Source organism: Taudactylus pleione, unplaced genomic scaffold, assembly GCF_031769625.1.
Source record: "Taudactylus pleione unplaced genomic scaffold, aTauple2 ptg000007l, whole genome shotgun sequence".
In the NCBI taxonomy this organism is placed as follows: Eukaryota; Metazoa; Chordata; class Amphibia; order Anura; family Myobatrachidae; genus Taudactylus; species Taudactylus pleione.
In genome coordinates this window covers 2,962,383-2,990,189 of record NW_028284410.1, presented here as the reverse complement: position 1 = coordinate 2,990,189, position 27,807 = coordinate 2,962,383, and the positions used below count along the sequence as shown (strand labels likewise).

At 42.4% G+C, this 27,807-nt stretch overlaps 1 protein-coding gene across 1 annotated transcript in view; it reads right to left on the bottom strand.

Annotated features, from left to right (window-relative positions):
• Positions 1–3,391: 3,391 nt before the first annotated feature.
• Positions 3,392–27,807, bottom strand: part of COL8A2 (collagen type VIII alpha 2 chain) — a 175,905-nt gene continuing 151,489 nt past the window's right edge. Inside the window, exons 2-3 of the mRNA XM_088460342.1 lie at positions 22,041–22,215; positions 3,392–5,764 (exon numbers count right to left, since the gene is read on the bottom strand). Coding sequence (XP_088316468.1) covers positions 3,843–5,764; positions 22,041–22,203 — 2,085 coding nt within the window. The 5' untranslated portion in view covers positions 22,204–22,215 and the 3' untranslated portion in view covers positions 3,392–3,842. The remainder of the gene's footprint in view (positions 5,765–22,040; positions 22,216–27,807) is intronic.

Sequence of the window (27,807 nt, the reverse complement as noted above, 5' to 3'; positions counted from 1 at the left end):
AATGTCCATTGGACGCACCAGACATGCACAAAGCAGTGTGTACAGCCCCCCCGGAACATCCTGAGGATGCTCTGGGCAGTGCTGTAATTCCTGGTGCTGATGGCCCCACCCCACAGTGTTATATGTCATCACTCAGGGGGCATGGCTAGCACCTGTTATGGCGTTGTGTACACAGTCTATAGCAAGACATTTTGCATTGTACTTCAAGTGCTCATTATAATTGAGGTCCTCTGGTTTGCAGTTAAATTGTTACACCACTGCTTTGTGCAATTAATCTTTTTTGTTAACTACAACACCCAACATTTACTGCTACTGATTGAATAACAGGGCAATTTGGGAATTGCAGCTAAACCAAGCATGGAAAGCCATCTGTGGTATATGAAGGGATAAAGTAAAACAACTATGCTCAGATCACTATTCCACCTTAATTTACTTTATAATAAATGTATAAAACCCAGCATTATGTAAGCACTTTGCTTTGATCTAAAAACAGTTATGATTTAGAATAATGTATAATCTTGGCAATCAGTTAATTCGATATACTACAAATAGCACTGTTTCTGCGCACTATTTGAAGGAACATTTTTGAACACACCAAAGTATAAAGATTTACATATGACCCATGATCATTAAATCCTTCTCTGGTTAACCTTGGTCACCCGGCACGTTCACAGCCTGTAGTGTAGTAGGTCAATCTTATATGCACAATAACAAAACTCCTTACCCCAAATTTTGTTACAATTCAAGCATTACAATACAAAATCCATTGATATTAGCAGGACCAAACAGGAATGATATCTTCATAAAACAAATTGCTGTTTTAGAGTAATATTGCACTATATGAATATATAACATAGTAAGTAGGGCATAGCACCATTGCAAACAATTGATAATAAAATAAAAAAGATTACAAGTAACAGTATTTTATTAAAAAGGCACTGAATGGTGAAGGGAAACATTAAAAGAACCCTCCCTTCCCACGCCAAAAATAATTTGTCATAGTTCTTAAAAACAAAGCAATATCTAAACAATAACTTGAAACAACTAAAAATCTCTCTGGCTAATAGATGAGGATGCATTGTATCACATGGTTTCACCAGGGTGTAGACTAGACTATATCCTTTGCATTGCAGCTAGTTATTCGGCTTATCTCCAGCTGAATTATAAATAAAAAACATATCTATTCATCAATGTGGGGGCAAAAAAAAGACTATAGTATGTGCCCTATATTATATATACATGGCTATATAAATGGACTTATCTAAGCACAGAGCTATCTAAGGCAATAGACCAGGTACCATGAAACAAAGTCAGTGCATTAACGATAAAAAAAAGGATTACACTCAGTTACATACATAGCCTTTTGTCTAGAAGATACATTACACCACAGGTTCTCAAACTCAGCCCTCAGGACCCCAAACAGTACATGTTTTCCAGGTCTCCTCACAGAATCACAAGTGATATAATTAGCTCTACCTGTGGATCTTTTAAAATGTGTCAGTGAGTAATGAGTACACCTGTGCGCCTAATGGGTGACCTGGAAAACGTGACCTGTGTGGGGTCCTGAGGACCGAGTTTGAGAACCTCTGCATTACACTAATGATAGAAGATATCTGTGTGTCTAATTGCCAGTTATTATTGGATGCCACACAATTCACTCTAATACAACTGGTTTCTGGAGCAAAATACAGATACTGTATGTCCTCATACATTGTTGCTGCAGTCACGCCAAACAGCTTCTTGGCGCGCCAGGTCCCGCACCGAGCATGCTTCTTGCTTCTTTTTGCATGAAAATGCATCTTAGTCGCAATGTGATGCGACTAAAAGGCATCAGGAGATGCGCCTAAGATGCACCAGTAGACAGCACTGATTAATTTGATGTGTGACACTTGTATATCTGTGTGCAACTGAGTTTGAATATGTATAACTGCTATAATGTAGCGGCTTTTCTGTACGCAAAGTTCTGTTGTGTTTCATGTACATGTCGCACACTAATATAAAAGTGTCTCATATCAAATTAATCAGTGCGACTAACACAATTTTGGGCGGAAACGACGCTTGGCGCTAGCAGAAACGCACGGGATCTGGTGTATGAAAACACATCTGTACATTCCTTGGTATTTTTGAATCTCTGCTCTCCAGCTAAAGTACCCCAGCTGTATTCTGCATATATGTGGTTGCATTTAATCGGTTTTAAAATATGACACAGAATAGAGGGAAATTTTGTCAGTCTGGAATGTAAAGGCAATGACTTGATCTAATTAACTCTTGGAACTTGCACCAATATGTTAGGCCAGGTATCCTCACATCTGGTTGAGTAATGTGATCCTATCAAAGTGTAAGCCAGTTTTGTATTACCCTAATCACTAACCTGCTCTTTTATCTACTCAAATTTTGAGTACGTCTTCACACAAAGAGTACGTCTTTACACCTTTCTGAGTACGTCTTCACACAAAGAGTACGTCTTTACACCTTTCTGAGTACGTCTTCACACAAAGAGTATGTCTTTACACCTTTCTGAGTATGTCTTCACACAAAGAGTACGTCTTTACACCTTTCTGAGTACGTCTTCATACAAAGAGTACGTCTTTACACCTTTCTGAGTACGTCTTCACACAAAGAGTACGTCTTTACACCTTTCTGAGTACGTCTTCACACAAAGAGTACGTCTTTACACTTTTCTGAGTACGTCTTCACACAAAGAGTACGTCTTTACACCTTTCTGAGTACGTCTTCACACAAAGAGTACGTCTTTGCACCTTTCTGAGTACGTCTTCACAAAAGAGTACGTCTTTACACCTTTCTGAGTACGTCTTCACACAAAGAGTATGTCTTTACACCTTTCAATAATTTGTTGCATTTCCATGTGATTTAGTTTACCCCAATTTCACATTAAATAGATTGGCAAAAATGGCTTATTTCCCGAATGAATTAAAATCTAGATGCATTAATATTAACTTTTTTTTTAAGAAACTTCTCACCTTCAGATAATGATAACCTTGAATTATAAATGTTGCAACTTTTGCTAAATTAATTACTTTAAATATATATATAGGGAAAGATGCAGGAAAGTATGTATAAATCAATAAGGTTTTCTAAATGTGGGAAACTCATTTAACACCATGTACAAATGTGTTGGTATCTGTGCTTAAACATCAGTAAGTTGCTTGTATTGGTTGATGATTATTAAAACATATTTAGCTACCTAAAACTTTGACTGCTGCTCTTCATTTTTACACCTTTTACTAGGCCTTCCAAATAATCTATATAGCTAGAACACCATAGGAAATCAAAATGTCATACAAATAATATCTACCTTTCTTGATAGATTGTAGGAAAATGTGAAACCATTACTGATCTGGCTAGGTAATCCTCTAAATGTAGGTGCAGTGTTTTTATGATTAAAATACTATGCAACATACGTAGCAGGTACAGATAAATACCCAAAAAAGAACAAACACAAACAATCCATAGCATCATGTAACATCTGTAGGTCCCTGTAAGTTCTAAGCTGAAGAACATTAAATCGCATGGCATAGTCATCGTGCCACATGCCTGCAGGTCTGTTCTGTGTAAGATATCACTGGGTAATGATGTGACTCTTATTCTTGCAAACTTCAACGAGCTTCAATGAGCAAAGTAACCTGGAATAGTCTTATTTCAACAGGAACATCTTAAACAAGTTTCCATGCCATCCTCACTGTTTTTCTCTTCTCCCCAGTGAATGTGTGTGTGTGTGTGTGTGTGTGTGTATATATATATATATATATTTTACTTTTGGTTTATTTATGTAATTTTTTTTAAAGTTTATACCTAGGGGTGCAAATTGTATTGCATGTCCATTATGTGGGACAAAGGAGGAAGCCAGAGAAAGAAGAATGAATGTACTCTGTTGAATATAATCCATTTGCTTGGTCTGATGGCATCTGGACCCAAACTTGGTCATTTTCCTTAAGTTCTAGTACTGCACTCCCAGAAGCTTGGTCCATATACCCTTTCTTGTATTCATCATAGGTGTAAGTAGCAGGTACATTGTTTTTGTACAAAGCAACCCAGATGTTGGTGCCTTTGATGTGAACATGGTAAGCAAAGTAATAGATTCCAGGCAGGGAACAAGTAAATATCCCAGTAAGAGGATTATAACCATTGTGGCCGTTGTACAAAGTCCGGTCAAATTTGATGGGCATGCCAGAAGGAGGAAATGGTGTAGTTAGTATGGCAGTAAATGCTGGGGCTATTTTGGCTGACAGTTCTCCAGTGCCATATTGAGGCTTTCCAGGTTTGTCATTCCCTACAGTACCTCCTTCAACACCTCCTTCAGGCAAGTGTAGACCAGCAATGGTTCCATCGTTATAGATGCCTGGTGGACCTGGTGGTCCCGGTTGACCTGGTGGACCAGGCTGACCATTTACACCAGAGGGGCCAGGAACTCCTGGTGGTCCTACTGGGCCAATGGGACCTATTTCACCTTTGATGCTGTTGCCAGGTAGTCCAGGGATCCCCTTGTCCCCCTTTAATCCTGGTAATCCCTGTGGCCCAATGGGGCCAGAAGACCCTTGCAATCCAGGAATGCCAGCTGGTCCTCTTGGGCCAGGTTGCCCTTGAAGTCCTCCTTCTCCTTTTGTCCCTGGGCTACCTGCTTGACCTGGCAAACCTGGAAGACCCATAAGACCTCCATCTCCTTTTGGCCCAGTTGGCCCTTGAAGTCCCAGAGAACCTGGAAGCCCCCTTTCACCTGGGAATCCTGGTTTACCTACAAATCCATTTTGGCCCTGATTTCCTGGAATTCCTGGTGCACCGGGGGACCCACTAGGTCCTATGTCACCTTTTAACCCAGGCAAACCATTTTTTCCTGGTAATCCCATTGACCCAGGCAGTCCTGGAGGCCCAATAATACCTTGTGGCCCTTGTTCACCAGGTTCACCATCTAAACCTGGCTCTCCTATATCTCCTATTCCTCCTGGTATTCCAGAAGATCCTCTATCCCCTTTCAAACCAGGCAGACCTGGCTTTCCATAACCTGGTGGCCCCTGCAGCCCTGGTAAACCTCGTATTCCTGGTTCCCCTTTAGGACCTAGTGGCCCTTGTAATCCTGGTAATCCATCTAAACCTGGTTTACCAATTCCATCAACCCCTGGTTTTCCTGGGGGGCCCTGTGGCCCTGGTTGACCACCTATACCAGGTGCCCCAGGTGGACCTACATCTCCTTTATCTCCTGGGGCTCCAGGTAATCCAGCAAGACCAGGATTTCCATTCCCTGGTAGACCAGGTGGTCCCATGGGCCCTGGTGGACCTCCAGATCCGCGAGTGCCAGGCATTCCAGGTTTGCCAAGTCCATTTTCTCCTTTAATACCTTTCTCTCCACGAGGTCCTGACTCACCCTTTTGACCAGGTTCACCCCTTAAACCTGGCTGCCCAGGAGCACCTTGCACACCTGGTTTCCCATTAGAAGAGATTCCTGAGGGCCCAGGAATACCTGGAGAGCCAGGCATCCCACGAGGTCCTTGTTCACCTCTAATTCCAAGATCCCCTTTAGTACCAGGTAGTCCCTTGAGTCCACCTTTGCCGGGCATTCCAGGTAAACCTGGTTTTCCGATACCAGAGAAGCCAGGAGGACCGACAGGGCCTGGCTGTCCTTGTAATCCGGGTTTTCCAATACCTGGTTTCCCAGGGGTTCCTGGAGGTCCTGGAGGTCCCCTTGGTCCAGGTTTTCCTGCTGGTCCAGGTTCTCCTTTAATGTCCATTGGAAGCATTGGGGGCATATCTGTAACAATAACAAGACAGCAACTGATTACTGCATATACAAATTGCATAATAATATAAATATTTATTACACATTGAATATTTGTATACATACTGTATATTAATAGTTAATTGTAAGCAAGTATAGTCAATATATACACTTTCTACCATAACACACAATCAGAATGGCAACAAAGAACTTTACATAGTTGCCTACTTTTGGTCAAGCGTCCATTTTGAAAATCCACATAGGCCATATGTTTTCAGACGTTTCAAATATTTTCAAATTACAACTACCAATGAATCACCTTTTTGACTCATTTTGCAGTAATAAAACTACTTTGCTGTTATAGATAAAATAGGTATATTAAGCATATTATAAATGTAATGAATAGTAAATTATTATTATTAACTTTTATATATATGGTTCCACAAGATGTCCGCAGTACCATACAATGAAAACAAAATACATACATATAGCAAAGATACAAAGGATAACCAAAAGTACATATAAGCAAACAATGTTTGGGAAAGAGAGGATCGTAAGTACTCTCTGGCCTGAAGCAAGCATTAATGGGTCACAAAAGGGGGAGTATCCACAAGTGGGCAGACAGACAGGATCAGAGTCATTGGGTCATTGGAGAGAAGTAAGGAGACAGGGTAACAGATGTGACAGGGATAGTGCTAGGGGGGGGGGGGCGAACAAGGGAAGAGGCTCTGCCTATAGGGGCTTACATTCTGAGGGAATGTACTTATGTCCTGCTATGCTTGTTTTAGACTTTTGTATGCACTTTGAATTGTGCTGCAGACCACTTGTGGCATTCTATTAATAAAGGACAATAATAATAATAATAAGAAGAATAAAACTACCCTGTTACATTGCATTCTAACTATAGGTATTTGCAGCAGCTTTATTAGAGCTACTGAAGTGATCTATTTTTGGAGTAGCATCATAAGTAGGAATACTATTGCGTTGGTGGAGCCTTTTGATGCATGAAGGAAGGGAGGGAGGGTCAGACGTACATCTTAATTATTAATTTAATTGCTATGTGCATCCCTTAGGTCCACTCCAACTACTACAGGCACTCTCCCAGGGCCTGCAAAGTGTTTGAAATAAGGCAAGTATCTGATAGGAACCATTAACCTTAGTCATAGCTTCTGTGATCCTGTCAGTCCAGTTTAGCTGTACTTATGCCAGGTGCGCAGAGTCTATCAAATCGTAGGTATTCATCAGTGACACCTGCAAGGAGATATGAATTTTGCTGCTACGCTACATAGCTCGCACCCCCCAGGTAGGCACCGGATGTGGCTGGAATGTATTGAGTGGGATACTGGTGTACAGATGGAATGACCGGCAGAGACAGAGATCGGCAGGGTCTGGGCAGGCTGCAGGTAATAATAATCAAAGTCCGGTCTGGGGTGAGGGTTGGAGATGGCAGAATCAATGAGAGGCAATCTAAGTTTGGGGCAGGAAGATAACACAAAGGAGTCCAATAATCAAAGCCAAGGTCAGGGTTGGAGAAGTCAGAGTACAGTAAATCTGGAGCAATCTGGATTAGCAACAGGAGTCAGGCGAAACAAGTAATGCAGAACAGGTACCTCACAGGAAGCAGGAAATGTAAACAGCACTGAGTGTTCTGACTTCCTGCCTTAAATACCCACAGGACAGAGAATTGGATATGACCAAGAAGCGGGGGGAGAGTTGGTAGCATGCATGATGTTCAAGAATGTTAAAAAGAAAATTTAAACCTATAGCAACTGCTGTGGCTCAATTGGCAAGAATGCTGGACTGCATTTCAGAGGATCACAGGATGAAATCTCATGAGGAACATCACATGCAACAATACTTCTAACATTACCCCACCCTTGGGGAGGGGTCAAGAGACCCCACTATTGAAGTTTGAAAAGGTGATCTTTATGGAAAGCTTTTTTTTTTTAATTTGTATGCATGTGGAGACCTAGTGGAAATACAATATCTTTGTTCAGTTCCAGATCCCCTCTAAAATGTTTTTTTTTTTTTCTTGCAATTTCTGTAGAACCTCTTTAAAATTATGTTTATGCTTTTCCAGGGAGTTGGACTAGATAAGAATATTGCCCAGATATACTACCACAAATTGACCCAGGAACTCTCTGAGGGCATCATTAATTAGGAATTGGGCATTACTTCATCAAATGGGATAACTAAGTACTTATAATGACCTATGCATTGAGTGTAGTCTTCTGTTTATCTCCTTCATGGATGCATATCAAATTGTAAGTTTCTTGCAAATCAATTTTGGAGAATATGACTGCCCCTTTAAGCTGGTCAAATAACTTTGGAATTAGAAGCAATGGAGACTGGTTCTTAACAGCAATTTTATATAACCCCCTGTAATCAATACAAGGTCGGAGACCACAATCTTTCTTGTCACAAAGAATAGTCCTATCCAGGGCCGTAGCCAGTGTAGTGCGGCCGGTGCCATCGCACAGGGCACCACAGGTCAGGGGGCGCTGTTTGGGCCTGTCAAATTTCTATTTATTATCATTCTCACTTACAACTTCCTCTTATTTCATCCCCAGCATCTCCTGGCCTCCCCTATCTCTTCCCTGGCCTTTCCCCATGAGATCATTCCCCTTTTTTGGGTGCATTATGTCCCTTTGGAAAATGAGAGGGGCTCCAATGGTGGTTTGGAGGGTATGATAAACTCTTTCTCCAAATTTTCTTGAATATATTCTTCTACTGACTTGAGTTTCGGAGGAGGTAAGGAAAACAGCTTTACTCCACTGAAGGATTTGGGCTGTAAAAGCCATGGATAACTTGAAATTAGTACATAAGAAAGGGGGAGCTCATCACATGGGAAATTTTTTCTGAATGAAGATATCCAATGGGCATCACAGATGAAACCAACCAGACTTTGATGAAACCCCACAGAGCATGTTGTTATCTAACCCAACAATGGAGACTGGAGTTTCATAAAGTTCCATTATCAGACCCACGTGAGCCAGCAAATCTTGATCAATGAAGTTGCCTGCTGCTCCACTGTCAATTAATGCAAAAAGATCAATAACTCTGGTGGGAAATGACAACCTCACTGGGATTTGTATGGAGTTTACTAATAATTTAGGAAAACTGCCTGAAGGAACTTCGCCATCAACACACAGTTTATCCCATATTCCTAACTTAACCATATGTCCTCCTTCACCACAATAAATACAGTACATAATCATTTCATCCTTCCTCTAGTCCTTGTGGCCTTACTTGATCTGCTGATCAATGCAAATGGCCAATTGCATTCTAAAGAGACAGAAGATAGATTTTGCACCAATGCATCCTTGATGGTTTCTGAAAGACACAACCTTAACTGACTTCTCAGAGTTTGGTCATTTCATATCTATGGACCATCTTAGAAATTCAGTACCGTATTCCTCCATTGTTCTTTGGCCCTATTGCAAAGCCTGAACATGTCACTCAGCTGTCACCACTCTGTCTGGATCATCATATAATTACCCCAGTTCTGTGAAGAAAGCATCAACAGTAGGGAGTGTGGGATCCAAACCACAAGCCCCACCTATCCAATAACGAAAGTAATTTCAGGGTTGAGAGAGGTCAGAGTAAATATGGAGTAATCTGGGTTAGCAACAGGAGTCAGACAAAACAAGTAATGCTGAACAGGTAACTCAAAGGAATAGGAAATATGAACAGCACTGAGTGTGGTGACTTCCTGCTTTTTCCCTTTTATTTCCTATAGTTTTATTTAAACCATAAACCTAACCCTCCCTCCAACCCCGCTACTTACCTTCGGCATCCCAGTAGTCGGGATGCCGACGCCGGGATTCTGACGGAATACCGGTGCTGGTAATGTAAACGTGGGCATCCCAACCGCCAGGATGCCGAACGCACCCCCTTCAGAAAATGTTTGCACTCTGCAAAAGAGATTTTGGAGTGACCTCTGGTGACAGCAGATAGTCATTTTCTATACTTTGTAATAAGAAGGCAGAGTAGCATTCCCAACTGTCCCTCCTAGCCTTTGGGTGCTCACCCTAGACTCTGCATGACAGCCTTACTTATATTATATACAGCCTAACTTTTACAGTTGATTGCAAATTTAATGTATTTTAAGGGCCTGATTCAATCAGATGCAAAAAGCCGTAATCCGCAAAAAAGTTTTGCCTATTACCGCTTTTTTGCCTGTTTGCGTTTTATCTCCAATGAATGGCAGGCGGAGAAAAGTGCAAAATCTCTATTGTGGGCTGCAAATGTTGAGAATTGATTCAGAACCCTTTGGACACCCCCCAAAGGACAAATCAGCCAAAAAAAATTACATCAGAACACCCCAAAAAAGACATGTAATTTTTGGGGCGAAAATGAAAAAAGTGGGGGGACAAGTATAAAAACTAGCAAAATAGGTTTCTTGAGGGGCTGTTTGGATGGGCCAGGTGTTTTTAGGCTTGCCGGTGCTTGCAGCAGGTGGATTTTTCACTTTTTTTAAAAGTGCACTTTAGAGATACGAAAATATGCAAGCACCCATTGTCAAATACCCCAAATTTGACTGGACTATTTATTTTCAACAAAAAAATAGTGTTTTCTATCATTTGACACCACTTTTACAAAAAAACTTCTAGAAAGCTTTTAACACAATTTAAGGACACAAAGTACATTTATTAGGGCTAATAGTTCATACTGGTAAAACATATACTTTTTTTGTGTCGTAGCTATAGTCTAGACTCTAGAACGTAATGAGCTTTACTAAAAATGCCTTAAGCTGCCCACACACATAGCACTATTTTACCTGATCTTGGCGATTCCGACGCATTGGATTGTGTAAAATATGCCAAAATCGTGAGGAAATCGTGAGTCCCCACTCACGATGCGATGCGCGTCCCCGTAGGTCGCACATCGCATCTTCAGATCTGCTATGCTGTAGGGCAGATCTGACAATCTCAAGTCAGGATGCACTGGAGTAGTTAAGAGGCACGATAGATCATGTGTCACATTGGCAGCATTTTCAGACCAAATCGTGTGCAGGACTGCTGGGGAGCTCCCGGGGAGAGTTCAGGGGGAAATCGTACACATTGTGTGATTGAGATCACATCGCTATGTGTGTGGGCACCTTTAAAGTTACAAATAGAATAAAAAACCACATAGCCATATTTAAAGGGGATGCGGTCAGTATCCCGGCACATGGGATGCTGGTGCTTAGAATACCGGTGCCGGAATCCTGACACCTGTCAGAATCAGGGCGCCAGCATCCCGAAGGGTTAGGGGGAAGGTTAGGGGTTAGGCACTACGGGGAGGGTTACAGATAGGCACTAGGGGGTGGGGGGTTAGGCACTATGGGGGAGGGTTATGGACTATGGGGAGAGGTTAGGTTCAGGGTGTGGGGGAGGAGGGTTTAGGGGTAGGAGAAGGGTTATGATACCTACCGACAAGTGTCGGTATCCTAACCCTGTCGGGATGCCGGCATCAGGATTTTGAGCGCCGACATCCCGTACCCAACCCGTTTAAGTATTTGATGGTAAAATGCCTCACATGTTATGTTCAAATTTTAAAATGATTTTTGCGGTAAAGCTGAATAGCTGTTGCTGTGTGAGTTGCCATGGTAACATCTGTTCAGCAGAGTGGCAGTTGAAATGGAGAGAGAGCAGATAGGAGTCAGTTGGAGGCAAATAAAGAGAGCTGACAGGATTTAATTAGACAAATGCTGGGTACACACTTGAAAGATATCTGCTGATCGACTTATTTTCAGATGACAGTTGTCCATACAGAATGCAATGGGTATGAAATACCGGCGTCAAATCCTGACGCCGGAAGCCTGAACGCAGAAGATCCCGACAGGGGTGGTAAGTATACTATCCCTACCCCTCTTCCCCCCTAACCCTAACTCTCCCTTTTTAGTGCCTAACCCTAACCTCCCCCCGGTGGTGCCAAACCCTAACCCACTCATACCGCACCCTATCCTCCCCCTGGGGATGCTTAACCCCAATCCCCTCCCCCCCCGTTGCCTAATCCTCTCCGGGGGGAGCCTAACATTAATCTCCCCCCTGGGGTGCTTAAACCTAACCCCCACCATCCCTGGGGAAACTGAGATACTTACTGGGGTCTGGATGTTCGGGATGCCGACACAAGTATCCTGATCTCCTTCAGGATATCGGCTTCAGCATTTTGCAGGGGAGTGGGATTCCAGCGTTTGTATTTCGCTGGCCGGCATGCCGTCCACCGGCAATTTAACTACATCCCATTCATTCACACTGAACAACCATCACTGCCATCTAAAGATATATCTGACTGACCGCCCATACACACAGCACGATGCCACAATATATATGCAGATATATTGAACCTTGGCTGTGCTGCACAGCCAACGCAATATCTCTATGAATGATGTAGTTCACAGACATATCATTGGTACACACTGGCCAACGCACACACACTATATCGATTAAACAGCCGATATATTGGCAAGTGTGCACCCAGCATAAAAGGGATATGTATAACAAGTGGAAAAGTTGTCTACAGCAATCAATCAGCTCCCTAGAATGTACTTGATAAATTATATCTAGAAGATGATTGGTTGCTATGGGCAAATTCCTCACTTGTCCTCTTTAGAAGATTTCATACATCGCCCCCACAGATAGATAGTTGATGGGATATGCTTGGAGAGAAATAAAGAGAGCTGAAAGCAGTCTGCGAGAGAAGTTAAGAGAGCAAACACATACACAGCTACCAAGGAGAGCAACTAGAGAGACAGCTACAAAAAGAGAAGACAACTTCAGAAATAACAACTACAGACGTACAACTGACATGAGGTGTCACCTGAGACTGAATCAGTACCTGAAAAAGAAATTACTACCCCATGGATATAAGCCAATATTGCAAGAGTACACATAGTAGCCATGGGGAGCTACCCATATGAATAAAGCTGCATTACATACAGAGGCTGAACTCAGAAGGGAAGGCTCATACCTTCATACTCCAATTGACCTATTAAGAGAACTGTAATGCAACATAATTATGAACTGAGGACCTAAGGTTCTCAATACATATACTGTGTAGGACTATTCAGAGCATTCTCAATAGCGAAGATGTAAACTAAGACAATGATTATACCATTAGAAAAGTACATCATAGCTCGAATTATTGTGATCATCTAAAAAACAACAACATTTTTTTCTGCACATAATCACTTATGTCTATATACTTTGTAGAGAAATAAAATTAGGTATTTCTTTTAAAGATCCTTAAATTCCCTAACTGACTAGAAGAGTATGCTATGAAGGAGCAATTACATCATGTAGGGATTCCCTTTAATGCCGCAGCAACACAGTAAGCAATCTATACACATGCTGGATTGGGTGCCCTGCAGTTATGTTGGATCATATCTAATACATGTGCACAGCCAGGTGTGATCAATTATCTCTCCTGCAATGTGCACACAAAGGTGGAAAAACATAACGGTCCATTTTTAGCAAAAAATAACTGAAATGCAAAACCTGCAATTTTCTGGTTGCATAAGTGTGCACACCCTTTCACAATGGGCCTGAAGATGTGTTCAGAGTTACCCAGTCACATTCAAAATCATGTAGAAATGTAATTGTGGACAGTATTTGTATATATCTGTCAGTTAAAGTAATACTACGTTTATCAGACGAATATGTGTGTATATTTTGTAGATGATTATATTAAGGCTTCTAAAAAATGGCAGATGATTGTTAACTATACTAAGTTAGTATTAGGAAGGAGCAGCCATAATGTCATGTATAATTATTGAGCATGCGCTATGTCAGTACCACAAGGCATGCACACTTAAAAACCTCAGATATGATGACCACCTTTATTTGTACATGGGCCAACACAGATGGAGAGGATATATATATTTAGTTATCATCCACATGACACTGAAATACAAAGGAGCTTATCAGCTTTCCAAGAGAAATGTTTTAGATACACAATAATAGAGGGCCTATCACTGAGCATTATGATACTCCGACTGATAAAAGAAGCAGGGAGGAGGAGGACCCAGAAAAATGAACACATAAGTAGGATGAGAACCTGGATAGAGCTATGTTCTAAAGACCTAGGGAATGCAAAGGAGAGTGATCAACAGTGTAATATACAACAAAGATGTCCAGGAGCATTATCAGTGAATAATGACCTTTACATTTAGCAGTGATCAAATTATTGACCATCTTAGTGTTAGGTTATATGAGAGAAGCATGTGCGGTGAGTATATGCAAGCCTCTCAAGAGACTTGGAGAGACAGGGAGGTGAGAGATGGGACGGCAACTTCCAAAAGAGTTTCGCTCAGAATTTTTTTTTTCCAGAATACGAGTAATTACAGCAAGTTTGAATAATGTGGAGAGAGACATTACAGGTTATTATTAAGGGTTGGATGAGTTCTGGAGACAGCAAATGACTGATTAGTGAAATAATAGGGTCAGGTGGACAGGTGTCAGAATAGGAGAACAAAAGGGGAGACCCTACCTTTTCATTTGGATTCAAATGAAGAGACGGTTCCACAGGGTGCTGGAAAGGAAGTGGGTAGGGTGTTTTGCTCGGGGAATACCATTTTATGCAAAAATTTTGCCAATTTTGTCCATAATGTAGGAATTTATACTTATACGACGGTTTGGAGTAGGTGGGTTTAGGAATGGTTTAAAGAGGGGTTTAGTTTTAGAAACATAACAAGAGATGACATTTTGAAAATATGTTCGTTTTGCAGTATCCAAAGCTTTTCAATAGAGTGGTAGAGATTATATTTGAGGAATTCATGAGATGTATGAGATTTAAGATGTAGTGTAATTCCCGAATGCAACAAAAACATATGCCTTTGGGCTCCAGGAATCGGGGGACGGGAGTGCAACAACAGAATTATGGGAGCCACAGCCTAGAGCACTCAGTGTCATGATCCGTAAGGGAAGTTCCTCAGGTGAGGACCAAAAGCCAGGGGATTAGGGTGGCTAAGAATAACTATGTGAGTGACAGAGACTAGGTCTCCCTATTGCGGCCAAACCCAGGTTTGGCTAGACCTGCCCAAAGGCATGGAGTCTAATCCACTTGGTGGTCTTTACCAGTGACCCCTCCAATCGGGATTTGGGTTTTGCTGCACCAAGTGAGCAGGTTGCGGCCCTCTGGACAGGTACCTGGGAGTGCCAGGAAGACCAGAACCATATTAGAATGAATATTAGTGTATGAATGAATACTTGAACACAGGAGATCGGCAAATGAACTTTATACTAGAACACAGGAGTAGAACTGAATACTTGAAACCAGGGTATGAACTGAATACTTGAACAAGGAGACAAACTGAATACTTTAATACAGGAGATGAACTAAATACTTGAACACAGGGAATGAACAGAAAATGTGAACACAGGAGATGAACAGAATACACAGGAGATGAACTTAATACTTGAACACAGAAGATGAACAGAATACTTGAACACAGGAGATGAACAGAATACTTGAACACAGCAGTTGAACTGAATACTTGAACACAGGAGATGAACTGAATGCAGGAGGTGAACTGAATGCAGGAGGACCAGCTGAGAGCTAACTAGTAATTTAGCATGAAATCTGACACCACAGTAACACAGGGAGGCTGCAAGAGAGTGAAGCAGCACACTAAAAGACAACACAGGAATAGAAACATGAAACACTGGAATACTGAGAGAGAGCTAAAGTAACATACTTGAGAATTAGCATGGAAGCTAATACAAGTAACACTGGAGAACAGTGAGCAGGCTGAAGCAACACACTGAGGAAAAACACAGAGAAACACTGGTGAATAACACAAACACTGGAACAGCGAAGTTGAACAGCAGTTTCCTGTTCCTGGAGTCACACTTAAATACCCCATGGTGGCTGGTCACTGGATCAGAGGATCAGCTGAGTGACCACAGGACTACCATTAGGAGGGACTAGTCAGGTAATATGTATCAACATGGCTGCGCCCATGCCTGGCACCCAGGGAGCCAGGACGCACGGAAGCCCTAGCAGACCCTGGGGAGAATACTCAGTCACCACTCACCTCCACTCCCAGCGACTGAACAACTAAACCCAAGGACGCCGGAGCCGATCCCAGGCCGCACCCTGACACTCAGGCTTTGTAGTCTAGGCCGTGATCCAGATGCGGCTCATGCTGATTTATAATATGCATCCCCTCCTGCACTTGAACTGTAGATTTCGCTATCATCCAAGCTAGTGAGTAAGGAGGGGTGTTGCTAGGAGGAGACATTACCTCCAGGAGCTGGCTCTCAAGTCCCACCAATGGATTTGGGCAAACTACATTTTACTCTGCAGGAGACTTTTTGATGGCAGCGTGTATGCAAAGTCTGAGATTGTGTCCAACACTGAAAGTAAAGAGTAGCTGGAGCCCCTTGCACAATGGCTGTTGCTAGGGTTTGACTAAGATGTGTAAAGTTTGGAAAATGTATGATGTATTTCTAAATTAAATTCTAATAATGATACATTGTTGGAAAGAGCTGTATAATAACTCTTGAGAATGCTTTATTCTTAGGTTTCCTTCCTGACAGTTTTACAATATATTCCAATGTATACCTACAGTAATAAAGAATGGACATTTCCCACTAATGGTGTTGAAAATTTTTAGTAGATATATTAATCTACAATATTTGACAGCTTTTTACATTTATGTCTGATTCAAAATGTATTTATTTGAGAAATGGCTCTCTCATGATCCAATACCTAAACTTAGACTTTATGCTCTATGGATTGGTCCCCAAAGAATGCTAAGACAACACATTATTCTGTGCATGTAATTTATCCATAGAAAGAAAATGTGAAAGCCCTTATTGTAGTGTACTTTATATCTCCATAAAAAGCAATGCAGCCTCTCTCCACTTGAAATTCCCATTTATTTTCCAAATAAACACTGCTACACACATTCACATATGTGACGGATTTGAATTTCATTGGTAAATATAATTTCATTGTGAATAGGCTGCTGTTTTACATTCCTATACAGAACGAACATGGTCATACTTCACCCTGGAAGCATTTGGACAGGCGGCTCACGATGGGAATGTAACATAATATAAACGCGGTAATTTGAGTAATTCACAATGTTGTTTTTCTCATTTTTCAGATTCCACTCCCCTCCATTATTTGCAGATTAGGAGCATTTACCAGATGCCAGAAAAAGGTGGAATTTCCTTTTCATTTTCAGAGTAGAAAAATAAAGGAAATGTAAGCAATTTGTGTTAAATATTCATATTTTTTAAATCACATTTCAGTGATGCTGTAGGCATTTCTGCCAATGATGTGGTTTATCCTGGATAAAAACATTCTATGTATTTATTGGGCTGGATTCTGCTCAAAGTCCAATAGAATAGTACAAGAGGTGAATAGAGCATATGTGTACAGTAGATAAGTACACTAGTTTTGCCATTTGATAAGAAGTGAATGCTTTTTATAATCAAAGAAAATGAAAGTAATTAATAATTATACATCTGTAATGAAATATAGAAATCTAACACTTCCTATGAATTATTTATTTATTAACAGTTATTTAAATAGCGCCCACATATTGCATTTTACAGAGAATATTTCAGTCATTCATATCAGTCCCTGCCCCAAGGGAGCTTACAATCTATATTCCCTATCATATGGACACACAGGGGCCCATTTATTAATAAATGTTTACGGCTTATTTCCTGAAAACACCCTATTTTCTGGGGGTTATTGCAAAATATTTAGTATCCCCTAATGTATAACAGAGGTAGCCTGCTGTAGCCTATGGACTACACGCCAAAGATTTCGCTGGAGGAGGGATCCCCTGGAACCCTCTCAGGCAATGGCGGCTGTGCATATGCGGTCAGCAGGACTGCGCATGCGCAGTAGAGCACTCAGAGCACATCGCGGGGACAGGCTGTTTTTCGGAGTCCCTGTCCCTGCGGGTGCCAGTTAATACATACCACCGGTAAAATCGCATCCTGCAATGCAATCTTGGGTGATAACATTGTGCCCAGATTGCATTGGAAATGCAATTTTTGATAAATGCCCCCACAGACAAACAGAAGCCAATTAACCTAAATTAATCAATGTTTTTAGATTGTGGGGAAAAACCCAAAGTACCAGGAGAAAACCCATGCAAACACAGGGGCGGAATGCAAACTCCACACAGATAGGAACTTTGGTTGGAGTCGAACACATTATGTCAGTGCTGCAAACCAGAAATGCTAACCACTGTGCTACAATGCTTCCAAATGTGTACGAATTCTGGAAAGACTAGTTTTAAAGTATAGGCCTTTGCCTGGTGAGACTGGTGTGCCTGTAGGAGCAGACAAACTGGATGTCCATCCCTACCACTATGCTGGAGGGTAATTTGGGCAAACGGCTTTAAACCAGTAGGTCAACATTGTGGTTACTAGAGCAACAGTGTGTTGAAAATCCAGTTCACACTCTGGATACCGCGCACCAGGCCAAATAGGGGGCAAGCCCTAAAAAGGGGAGTGGCCTCACTGGGATCCTGATAACATCACTCCGAGGCCAGCCCAGCATCACCGCAGACTATACTCATATTACCGATGGCTTTGCAGTCTTGCTAAGTATTACGGATGTGTGTACGGTAAGGTGGACTTCTTTATGTTAGGCTGCGCATGGCATAGCAATCGCAGACATTAGCATATCTTCGCAGTGAGATAGCATGCGTAATCACTATTGCGATCGCAGTTACGATCCGTACTGAATCAGGCCCACAGTATGTACATACAAAGGAGTAGTTGCGACTGAAAAATGTCTTGGAAAAATGCTGGCCGTTCCTGTGATGTGCACACTTGGAGATGGTCCGCCTGGGTGTGTCATGGGAGTGGTGTAGGCATGTTGCTAAAGTGTTTGTGTACACAGGCACTTCATTCTTCACATTGAAGGCCATAATCACGGATAATCTGCATCTGCCCTTGGGTTGGAGCAAGTTTCAATGGTGCCACTGATGGTGGCAAGTGGTATAACAGTGTCTACAGATACCCAAAGTCGGCACCTTAGTCCTTGCACATTGAAACACAAGGATATCTTGTAGTAGCATTTGCATAAAGTCACAGATGGGCGACCTCCAAAAGATGCAGCCGTCAGTAATGTGTGTGATTTGCTACTGTTCCTTACAGTATCGCCAAACTACAATCAATTATGCTGAACTTTCTTACAGTATATATAGCATTCACTCAGATTTTGGACTGTTTACTAGTATTATAATGTCCGTAAATTGCTAGAAGATAATGGGCGGGATGTGCTAAGCATCGCATTTGCAATGCGGTACATCCCGTCTGTCTTCAGGTACATACCGTTGTTCATTACCGCGATATGTACCTAGAATATCGCAAAGGACAGTTCTCACGATAAAAGCTGTGTTTTGCGATGGCTCCGGACAGAGGGACTTCGAGGTTTAACACCCAAAATTACCCTCTCCCGTCCTTCTGCGCATGCTCAGAAGGCATGGGAGTGATGGGAGGGATCTGATTGGATCCCTCCCAAGGGGAGGCGTTCTGATAAGAAGCCCATAGTCTTCTATTGGGTAACGCCACCTGAAGGTGGCGTTACCCACCGGGATGAAGCATCGGAACACATAGCATTCTGGTGCTTTGTACATATGGGGAATTCAGTAAATGCAGTTTTCGGGGGTTTTACTGCATTTTCCCTGCTCATACATCCCACCCAATGACATTTATGTATAAGAAATTGTTATTTTTTTAAAAACATACTTTTTTTTAACATAGAAAAATAAAATGAAGATGTGTCAAGTGCGGTATTCACCAGATACCCCCTCCCCCAAAAAATACACTTTCAGGATTATAGCTTTTGTTTCTTAATGTGTGCTTACAGTGTTACTTAATTAGTGCGCCAATTGGACTTAAGTAATCAAAGAGCATACTCCAACATGAGCCCCTATAGATTTAATCTGAGTGGACAGTGGTGGGGAATTCAGGGTGTGTTAAGAAAAAAATATATATTTGTTTAGATTGTTAATATGGGATGAACTATTGTATATTGGAAAATTTCAGCAAAATTGGTTAGAGGAAGTCAAATATATATTAAAGCTAGGAAGGGCAATCTACATTATACATGGAAGGTAGCAGAATAACAGCATAGAAAAGTAAGTGTTTTGGGAAGAAATTTAAATATTTAACGAATATATGGAGCAGAGAGCTGAGGTTGCTGGGAATTTTACAATAAAACAAAAATAATCAACTCTTTGGGGGAACAAATGATGTGACTCATTATTACTCAGACACCATAAACTATGCTGTACTGTCCTGTGTAACGGAACACTGATACATACAGGTGCACCGAGAGGGGGGATTATTGGTTACCCAGATTCGGGCTTGTCTGTGGGGTGTCCGAGCCAGCCATGGATACTTAATAACACCCTTTACCTCGGCGCGAGTTGTCACTTTGCACAATTTTCAAATGGAATCATTTTCATAGTGGCCCCATGCTAGGCCACACCTCATTCTTTAGTATTAAGAGTCACAAGATTGCTTGGTAAACTGATACAGTGTACACTGTACTTTGCTACTCTTTGCATTAATTTATTCTAGCTGTAATGGTGTGCCTATAGTTAATATGCCCCCCACATATATTCACAGGACAGTCTTGTCGTGTCATTTTTTGGATTTACACTGATGGCACACCAAGAGTATAAAGAACACCTGGTATAGATTCTTAGAGTTATTATTTGTTTTAATGATTGTGATATCCAAAAGTAGAACAGTAAACTTACTGAGTTCTGGATTTACTGTGTGAGTGTGCTGTACATGTGTGCTCTGTAATCTATAGATTTTCTCTGCTCTACTTCATTATGTTCTTAAATGGATTAAACACAGATCTTGTTAGGGAATATATCGACTTGCATTCAACACCGAGTTCCCACAACTATACCTGTCCAAAAAGGATAATGGCAACATACAGAAGCCAATAGGAATAGCTCTCTCAATATATCTGTTTATTTACCCACTATTCTGGTTTTATAGGTACTCTGTGTAATGTGAGATGTGGGAATGGCGGAATTCCAGACTAAATTATTACTTTGAAATAATGCCTAATGCTTCAATCGAGCAGAACAACATTGAAAAAGTTTGTCATTTATATGACATAAATGAACAAATTAGACATAAACCACCACAACTAAAGCGCGTATTTCAAAATAAGACTGTAATACAACATCTTCTTTAAAAATGGTTATAGCATAAATACTGCCATGTATTTTAAACAGTACAGGATTTGGAATTCTAGTTTTGAGAGTTTGTTGCCCTCTAGTGTCAAACTCTGAGTATGCACTGTTAAGTTTTAGGGCAAAATGTAATCGGGTGAGAGTTTAGAAAATGTGAGAGTTTAGCAGTAAACTCTCACACTTTCAGAACTTGGCAAATATAATAGAGTCCGAGAACAAACAAACTCACAAAATTTAAGACTCAAAAAACTCTCACGATTTAAACTCTCAGCCAGATGTTTTCCCATTTTGAAGATAAAACTCAACCATAGGGCTCGATTCTATTCAGCACGATGTAAATAGCTCCGGGAGTGAGCTCCCGGAGCTATTCAATACACCGCGCTGACAAGTCCGACTAATGATTTCTTCTCTCATCCCTCTGGGGATGAGAGAAGAAATCCGACAAAAGTCCCGGCGCGAGGCTGTTTTCTGCCCTTAGCGCCGGGAAAACAGCCTCGCGCCGGGAAGTTAGGTCGGGGAATGCCCGTTATCGTGCCTAAACACCCTGTTTAAGGCGCGATAACGAGCCTTCCCCGACCTAACAGCGCGATGAATTGAATAGCTCCGGGAGCTATCTCCCAGCGCTATTTACATCGCACTGAATTGAATCGTGCCCATAGTGAGAGTTTACTACTAAACTCTCACATTTTCTAAACTCTCACCCTATTACATTTGGCCCATAGTCTTCATGTATTTTATTTGTTAAATTGATAATTCCATATTTGTGGTTTAATTCAGGAAAGCTAATTTTGATTATATACTCATCAACATGTCAGAAAGAAACACACTGCAATAGTATTTCATCTTGGCTCCACCAGAGCTGAGCAAATAACTGGTTTGGCCCCCTAAAGGCAATGGCACATCTTACATCAGTCCCCTGCGTCTGCTGCCTTCGTTGTCTATACCCTTATTGTCTTAAATTCTGCTCAAACCCTTAGTACAGTATATCCCATAACCTTCACATATAAAATAATTATAAAAAATTTAAATGAATATGTAAGAAATGGTTAGTTTAAATTAGGTAGGAAAAAGACAGAGTGGCTTCTATAATTGACTAATTCCATTGTTTTGTTCCATCCCAGAGGAGAATCTTACCTAAGTATTGCCCTTTTCCCTCTCTGAATGGAGGGCCCAGGGGACCTTTAATCATTGGATTCATGTATTTCATTTGAGGATATCCTCCTCCTGCTGGTCCACCTCCAGACACAGATCCCACGGCAGCCACCAAAAGGAATAAAGTGCCACGTCCAAGGGACATCTTGACTTCACTCTGTGAAGGGTTTAAATAAGAGTTTAGGAAATTCTTTATGGTAAGATACATTAAGGTTACTATGAGAGATTTCTAAAATATGATTCTATAAGAACAGGTAGAAAAATGGGTTCCATTCAGAATGTCGACAATCAAATCTCGACAACAGGACGTTGACATGTTCTGAATTTCAGCATTCAGGATGTCAGCATGTTTAGAATGTCGACATATCGATATCCACAATGTCAACGTCGAATAATTTTGACATGTTCATAATGTAGACATTATGATTGTCGACAGTAACAATGTCGACACATGCAATCAGGGCTAGGATTAGGCTACAATTAGAGTTAAAATGCAATTAGGGTTAGGCTGTAATTAGGGTTATGCTGCACTTAGGGTTAGGCTGTAATTAGGGTTACGATGCACTTAGGGTTAGGCTGTAATTAGGGTTAGGCTGCACTTAGGGTTAGGCTGCATTTAGGCTTAGGGTTAGGCTGCAATTAGGTTTAGGGTTAGGCTGCACTTAGGCTTGGGGTTAGGCTGCATTTAGGTTTAGGCTGCATTTAGGGTTAGGCTGCAATTAGGCTTAGGGTTAGGCTGCACTTAGGCTTGGGGTTCGGCTGCATTTAGGTTTAGGCTGCACCTAAGGTTAGGCTGCTATTGGGCTTATGGTTAGGCTACATTTAGGGTTAGGCTGCAATTAGGCTTAGGGTTAGGCTGCATTTAGGCTTAGGGCTAGGCTGCACTTAGGGTTAGGCTGCAAATAGGCTTAGGCTGCACGTAGGGTTAGGCTGCAATTAGGCTTAGGGTTAGGCTGCAATTAGGTTTAGACTGCAATTAGGGTTACTTTTAGGCTAAAATAGTACTGTTGACATTCTTACTGTTGATATATCATGCTCAACTCAAAACACCTGTATGTGAATAACAAAGTTGATCGATGTACTCTTGTTGAGAGGAAGAAAGGTTAAAGTTCTTGTTTTGTGCTTAAATAATATTGGGCCTGATTCAGAGATGTACGCCAATCATACAGCCACTGCGACTTTGTACGCAGCGGCTGTGTGATAATATGCTAATATGCTATTCCTTTGTAAATAGACGCCTCCTACTGGCTTCTTTGATCTGCTGCTGTGTGCTTGTACGCAACATCGGATCATCTGCGTGAACATCAGCCATCTGAGTAACCCTCAGGTTACACAGGATAACCGGGGATGCAGCCACTGGCTTCAACATACCCAAAAAACGGGGATGACACGCCCCCGTTTTCTGCAACACTGATTGTTGCCGTCCCCGCTACAACCCTGAATGTCCGGAGCCTGTCAATCAGGCTGCGTTGTCCATGGCACTGAGAGCAATCTCGCAGAACGAGATCTGCACATGTACATTGCGGTATCTGTGCATGCGGAGATCTCACACCATTGGAGATTTATGTGACCATCAGGTTTGCGTACATCTTTGAATTAGGCCCATTGTTCTATTTTCTTTCTGTCATGCGGGCTAGGTATAATATATAAAAACACTGGAGCCATTTTTACTGCGTACAGGATCACAGACGCAGGATGTGACACCCCCCAGACACAGTTGCATGCGCAGATGGCCAATATAGCTCAACTGCAAAAACATAGGCACAACATACAACTCTGAAACTGACACATAGGCAGCTTTTAGAAATAAGTAGATGTGTTATAGGAATTCATTTTTACACTTAAAAGAGATACAAAACGAAGAAAGTACCAGGGACTTGTATTTAGTGACACACAGGGGCGGATTGGGCCACCGGGACAGCGGGATGGTTCCCGCTGGGCCGGTCCCATCATCCCCCCTGCAGGGCCAGTTCTCATTACCGGGCCTGCTCACACACTGTCACTGCCTGCCGGCCCGGGCTCGCAGCCGTGCTTCCGGAATTTGCGTTCAAGTCTAGAGCGCAAACCGGAAGCTGCACCCTTCCTGCCTGCCTCTCAGGAGTCAGACCATTGGCCGGCCAGCGCAGCGGCTCCCCTGCACCCGCCGCGGCATCAGCAGAAGTGCCTGGAGCCGGGTGACTGAAATTCAGAGAGAGAGATGAGGTGGCAGCCACAGTGCAGCATCGCAACCATAAACGTTACTGTGCCCTCATGCCCTCATGCTGCAGTGAACATCACTCTCCCCTCACTGCATATATGCACTCTGTCTCCATGCTGGGGTCTATTGTCAGGGAGAATGTATGTATATATATATATATATATATATATATATATTAGGGGTGAGCGGGTTCGGATTTCTGAAATCCGAACCCCCCCGAGCCCCCCCGATCCGAGGCAGATCCGAGTCAGGCTCGACTTTTCCCGCCTGACTCAGATCTGAAATCGAGGCAAAACGTCATCATCCCGCCTTCCGAGTCTCGCGGGTTTTGGATCCTATATAAGGTACCTGCGTCGGCGCCATTTTCTCACTCGGCTGTGGACAGTGAAGAGGGAGGGTGGGAGTTAGGGCTGGCTGGGCTGTGTAGTGTAGTGTAGTGTAGTGCAGAGTAGTGTTGTGCTGTGCTGTGCTGCGCTGTGCTGCTGTTGTCCACTACTTCAAAGTCCATAGGGGCTGGCTGTGTTGTGCTGTGCTGCTGTTGTTAATAGGGGCTGTGTCCACTACTTCAAAGTCCATAGGGGCTGGCTGGACTGTGTTGTGCAGTCAGTTCTCCATAGGGGCTGTGTCCACTCCAAAGTCCTGTGCAGTGTCCCAGTCCTAAAGGGGTGCTGTAGTGTTGTCCAGGGGGTGCTCTGTCCATCAGGGGTGCTCCCCCCAAGTGCTAAAAAAATAATATTTTTTGTGTGTTTGTGAATTGTGTGCGCAGTAGCCGCACGTGCATCAACAAAGTAGTGCCAAGCGTGCGCCTGTGTCATAAGTAAAGGGCCGGCTGGCTTGACCGTTAAAGGGTGCTGTGACCCCCAAAGTACACTCCAGTCCAAACCAAAAAAAAAATTATTTTCTGTGTTTGTGAATTGTGTGCGCAGCAGCCGCACGTGCATCAACAAAGTAGTGCCAAGCGTGCGCCTGTGTCATAAGTAAAGGGCCGGCTGGCTTGACCGTTAAAGGGTGCTGTAACCCCCAAAGTACACTCCAGTCCAAACCAAAAAAAAAATTATTTTCTGTGTTTGTGAATTGTGTGCGCAGTAGCCGCACGTGCATCAACAAAGTAGTGCCAAGCGTGCGCCTGTGTCATAAGTAAAGGGTCGGCTGGCTTGACCATTAAAGGGTGCTGTAACCCCAAAAGTACACTCCAGTCCAAACCAAAAAAAAAATAATTTTCTGTGTTTGTGAATTGTGTGCGCAGTAGCTGCACGTGCATCAACAAAGTAGTGCCAAGCGTGCGCCTGTGTCATAAGTAAAGGGCCGGCTGGCTTGACCGTTAAAGGGTGCTGTAACCCCCAAAGTACACTCCAAACCAAAAAAAAAATAATTTTCTGTGTTTGTGACTTGTGTGCACTGTGGCTGCACGTGCATCAACAAAGGAGCAGCGCCAAGCGTGCGCCTGTGTCCCATAAGTAAAGAGCCGGCTGGCTCATTTCTTAAAGGGTGGTGTAACCCACAACATGCACTACTCTCCAGCAAAAATAAAAAAATATTTTCTGTGTTTGTGTGCGCTTTAGCCGCACGTATATATCAATATAACATAAATGGACGACCAAACTTTCTCCGATAAAAATAAAATAGGGAAAGATCAAGAACCACTTCCTCCTAGTGCTATTGCTGCTGCTGGGAGTTGTTCATCATCCCAGAGAGGAAGTAGGAACATCACTATTTTTACTAAACAATTGACCCTCCAACAGTCCCTAGCGATGAGGATGAAGTACGACAGCAGTCATCCTGAAGCAAAACGTATAACTGAGGCCTTGACTGCTATGTTGGTGTTAGACGTGCATCCGGTATCCGCCATTAGTGCAGTGGGATTTAGACAATTGATGGAGGTAGTGTGTCCCCGGTTCCAAATCCCGTCTAGATTCCACCTGCATCCTCAAAGCAGCAGCGACAAGCGTGCGTCTGTCTGTTAAAGGGTGGTGACACCCTCAAAGTGTGCTACACAAACAATAAAAATATTGTTCTTTTTTTTTCAGTCTTTGTGAAATGTGTGGGCTGTAGCCGCACCTGCATCCATAAAGCAGCAGCGACAAGCGTGCGTCTGTCTGTTAAAGGGTGGTGACACCCTCAAAGTGTGCTACACAAACAATAAAAATATTCTTCTTCTTTTTTCTGTCTTTGTGAATTGTGTGGGCTGTAGCCGCACTTGCATCCTTAAAGCAGCAGCGACAAGCGTGCGTCTGTCTGTTAAAGGGTGGTGACACCCTCAAAGTGTGCTACACAAACAATAAAAATATTCTTCTTCTTTTTTCTGTCTTTGTGAATTGTGTGGGCTGTAGCCGCACTTGCATCCTCAAAGCAGCAGCGACAAGCGTGCGTCTGTCTGTTAAAGGATTACATCGGTGACAGCATCCAAGTAGGCATGTCAGACAGTCCGTACCTGTACTAGCAGGAAAAAGAAGCAATTTGGAGGTCCCTGTACAAACTGGCTCTATTTTACCTGAGTTGCCCCCCCTCCAGTGTGTACTCCGAAAGAGTGTTTAGTGCAGCCGTGAACCTTGTCAGCGAAAGGCGTAGGAGGTTGCTTCCACAAAATGTGGAGAAGATGATGTTCATAAAATGAATTATCAACTCTTCCAGGGAGACCAGCCTCCAGAACGTACAGAGGGACCTGTGGTTCCAGTGGGGACGAATTAATACTCTGTGAGGATGAGGATGTACACACTGAAGAGGGTGAGGAATCGGTGGATGAGGAGGATGAGGATGACATCTTGCCTCCGTAGAGCCAGTTTGTGCAGGGACAGATTAATTGCCAGCTTGTTTTGTGGGGGCCCAAACGAACCAATCATTTCAGCCACAGTTGTGTGGCAGACCCTGGCGCTGAAATGATTGGTTTGTTAAAGTGTGCATGTCCTGTTTATACAACATAATGGTGGGTGGGAGGGACCAAGGACAATTCCATCTTGCACCTCTTTTTTTTCTTTGCATTATGTACAGTTTGGGGCCTAGTTTTTCAAACTGCCATCCTGTCTGCCACTGCAGTTTCACGCCTAGATGGGTCACGTGTTTGTGCCGCCCACTCGTGTCGCTTAGCATAGTCATCCAGCTACCTCGGTCCAACCTTTTGGACATAAAAACACTATTGTGAGGTGTTCAGTGTTCAGAATAGACTGGAAATGAGTGGAAATTAAGGTTATTGAGGTTAATAATAGCATAGGAGCAGAAAAACCTACAAATTCTGTGATTTTAGCTGTTTTTATGCTTTTTTTAAAAAAAAATACAGATCCAAAACACAAAACCCAGAACCCAAAACACGGAAGGGTGGTTTTGGCAAAACCAATCCAGATCCAAAACACGAAGAAAGATCCAGATCCAAAACCAAAACACAAAACGTGGCCGGTGCACACCCCTAATATATATATATATATATATATATCAAGCAATAGATGGGTACAGCGCCACTACCTGTGTGACTTACTGAGTGAAACAAATAAATATTCAAATGTATAGCAACTTAGCCTATTATTTTTTCGGCGTCTGCTCTGAGACAATAGTGTAATA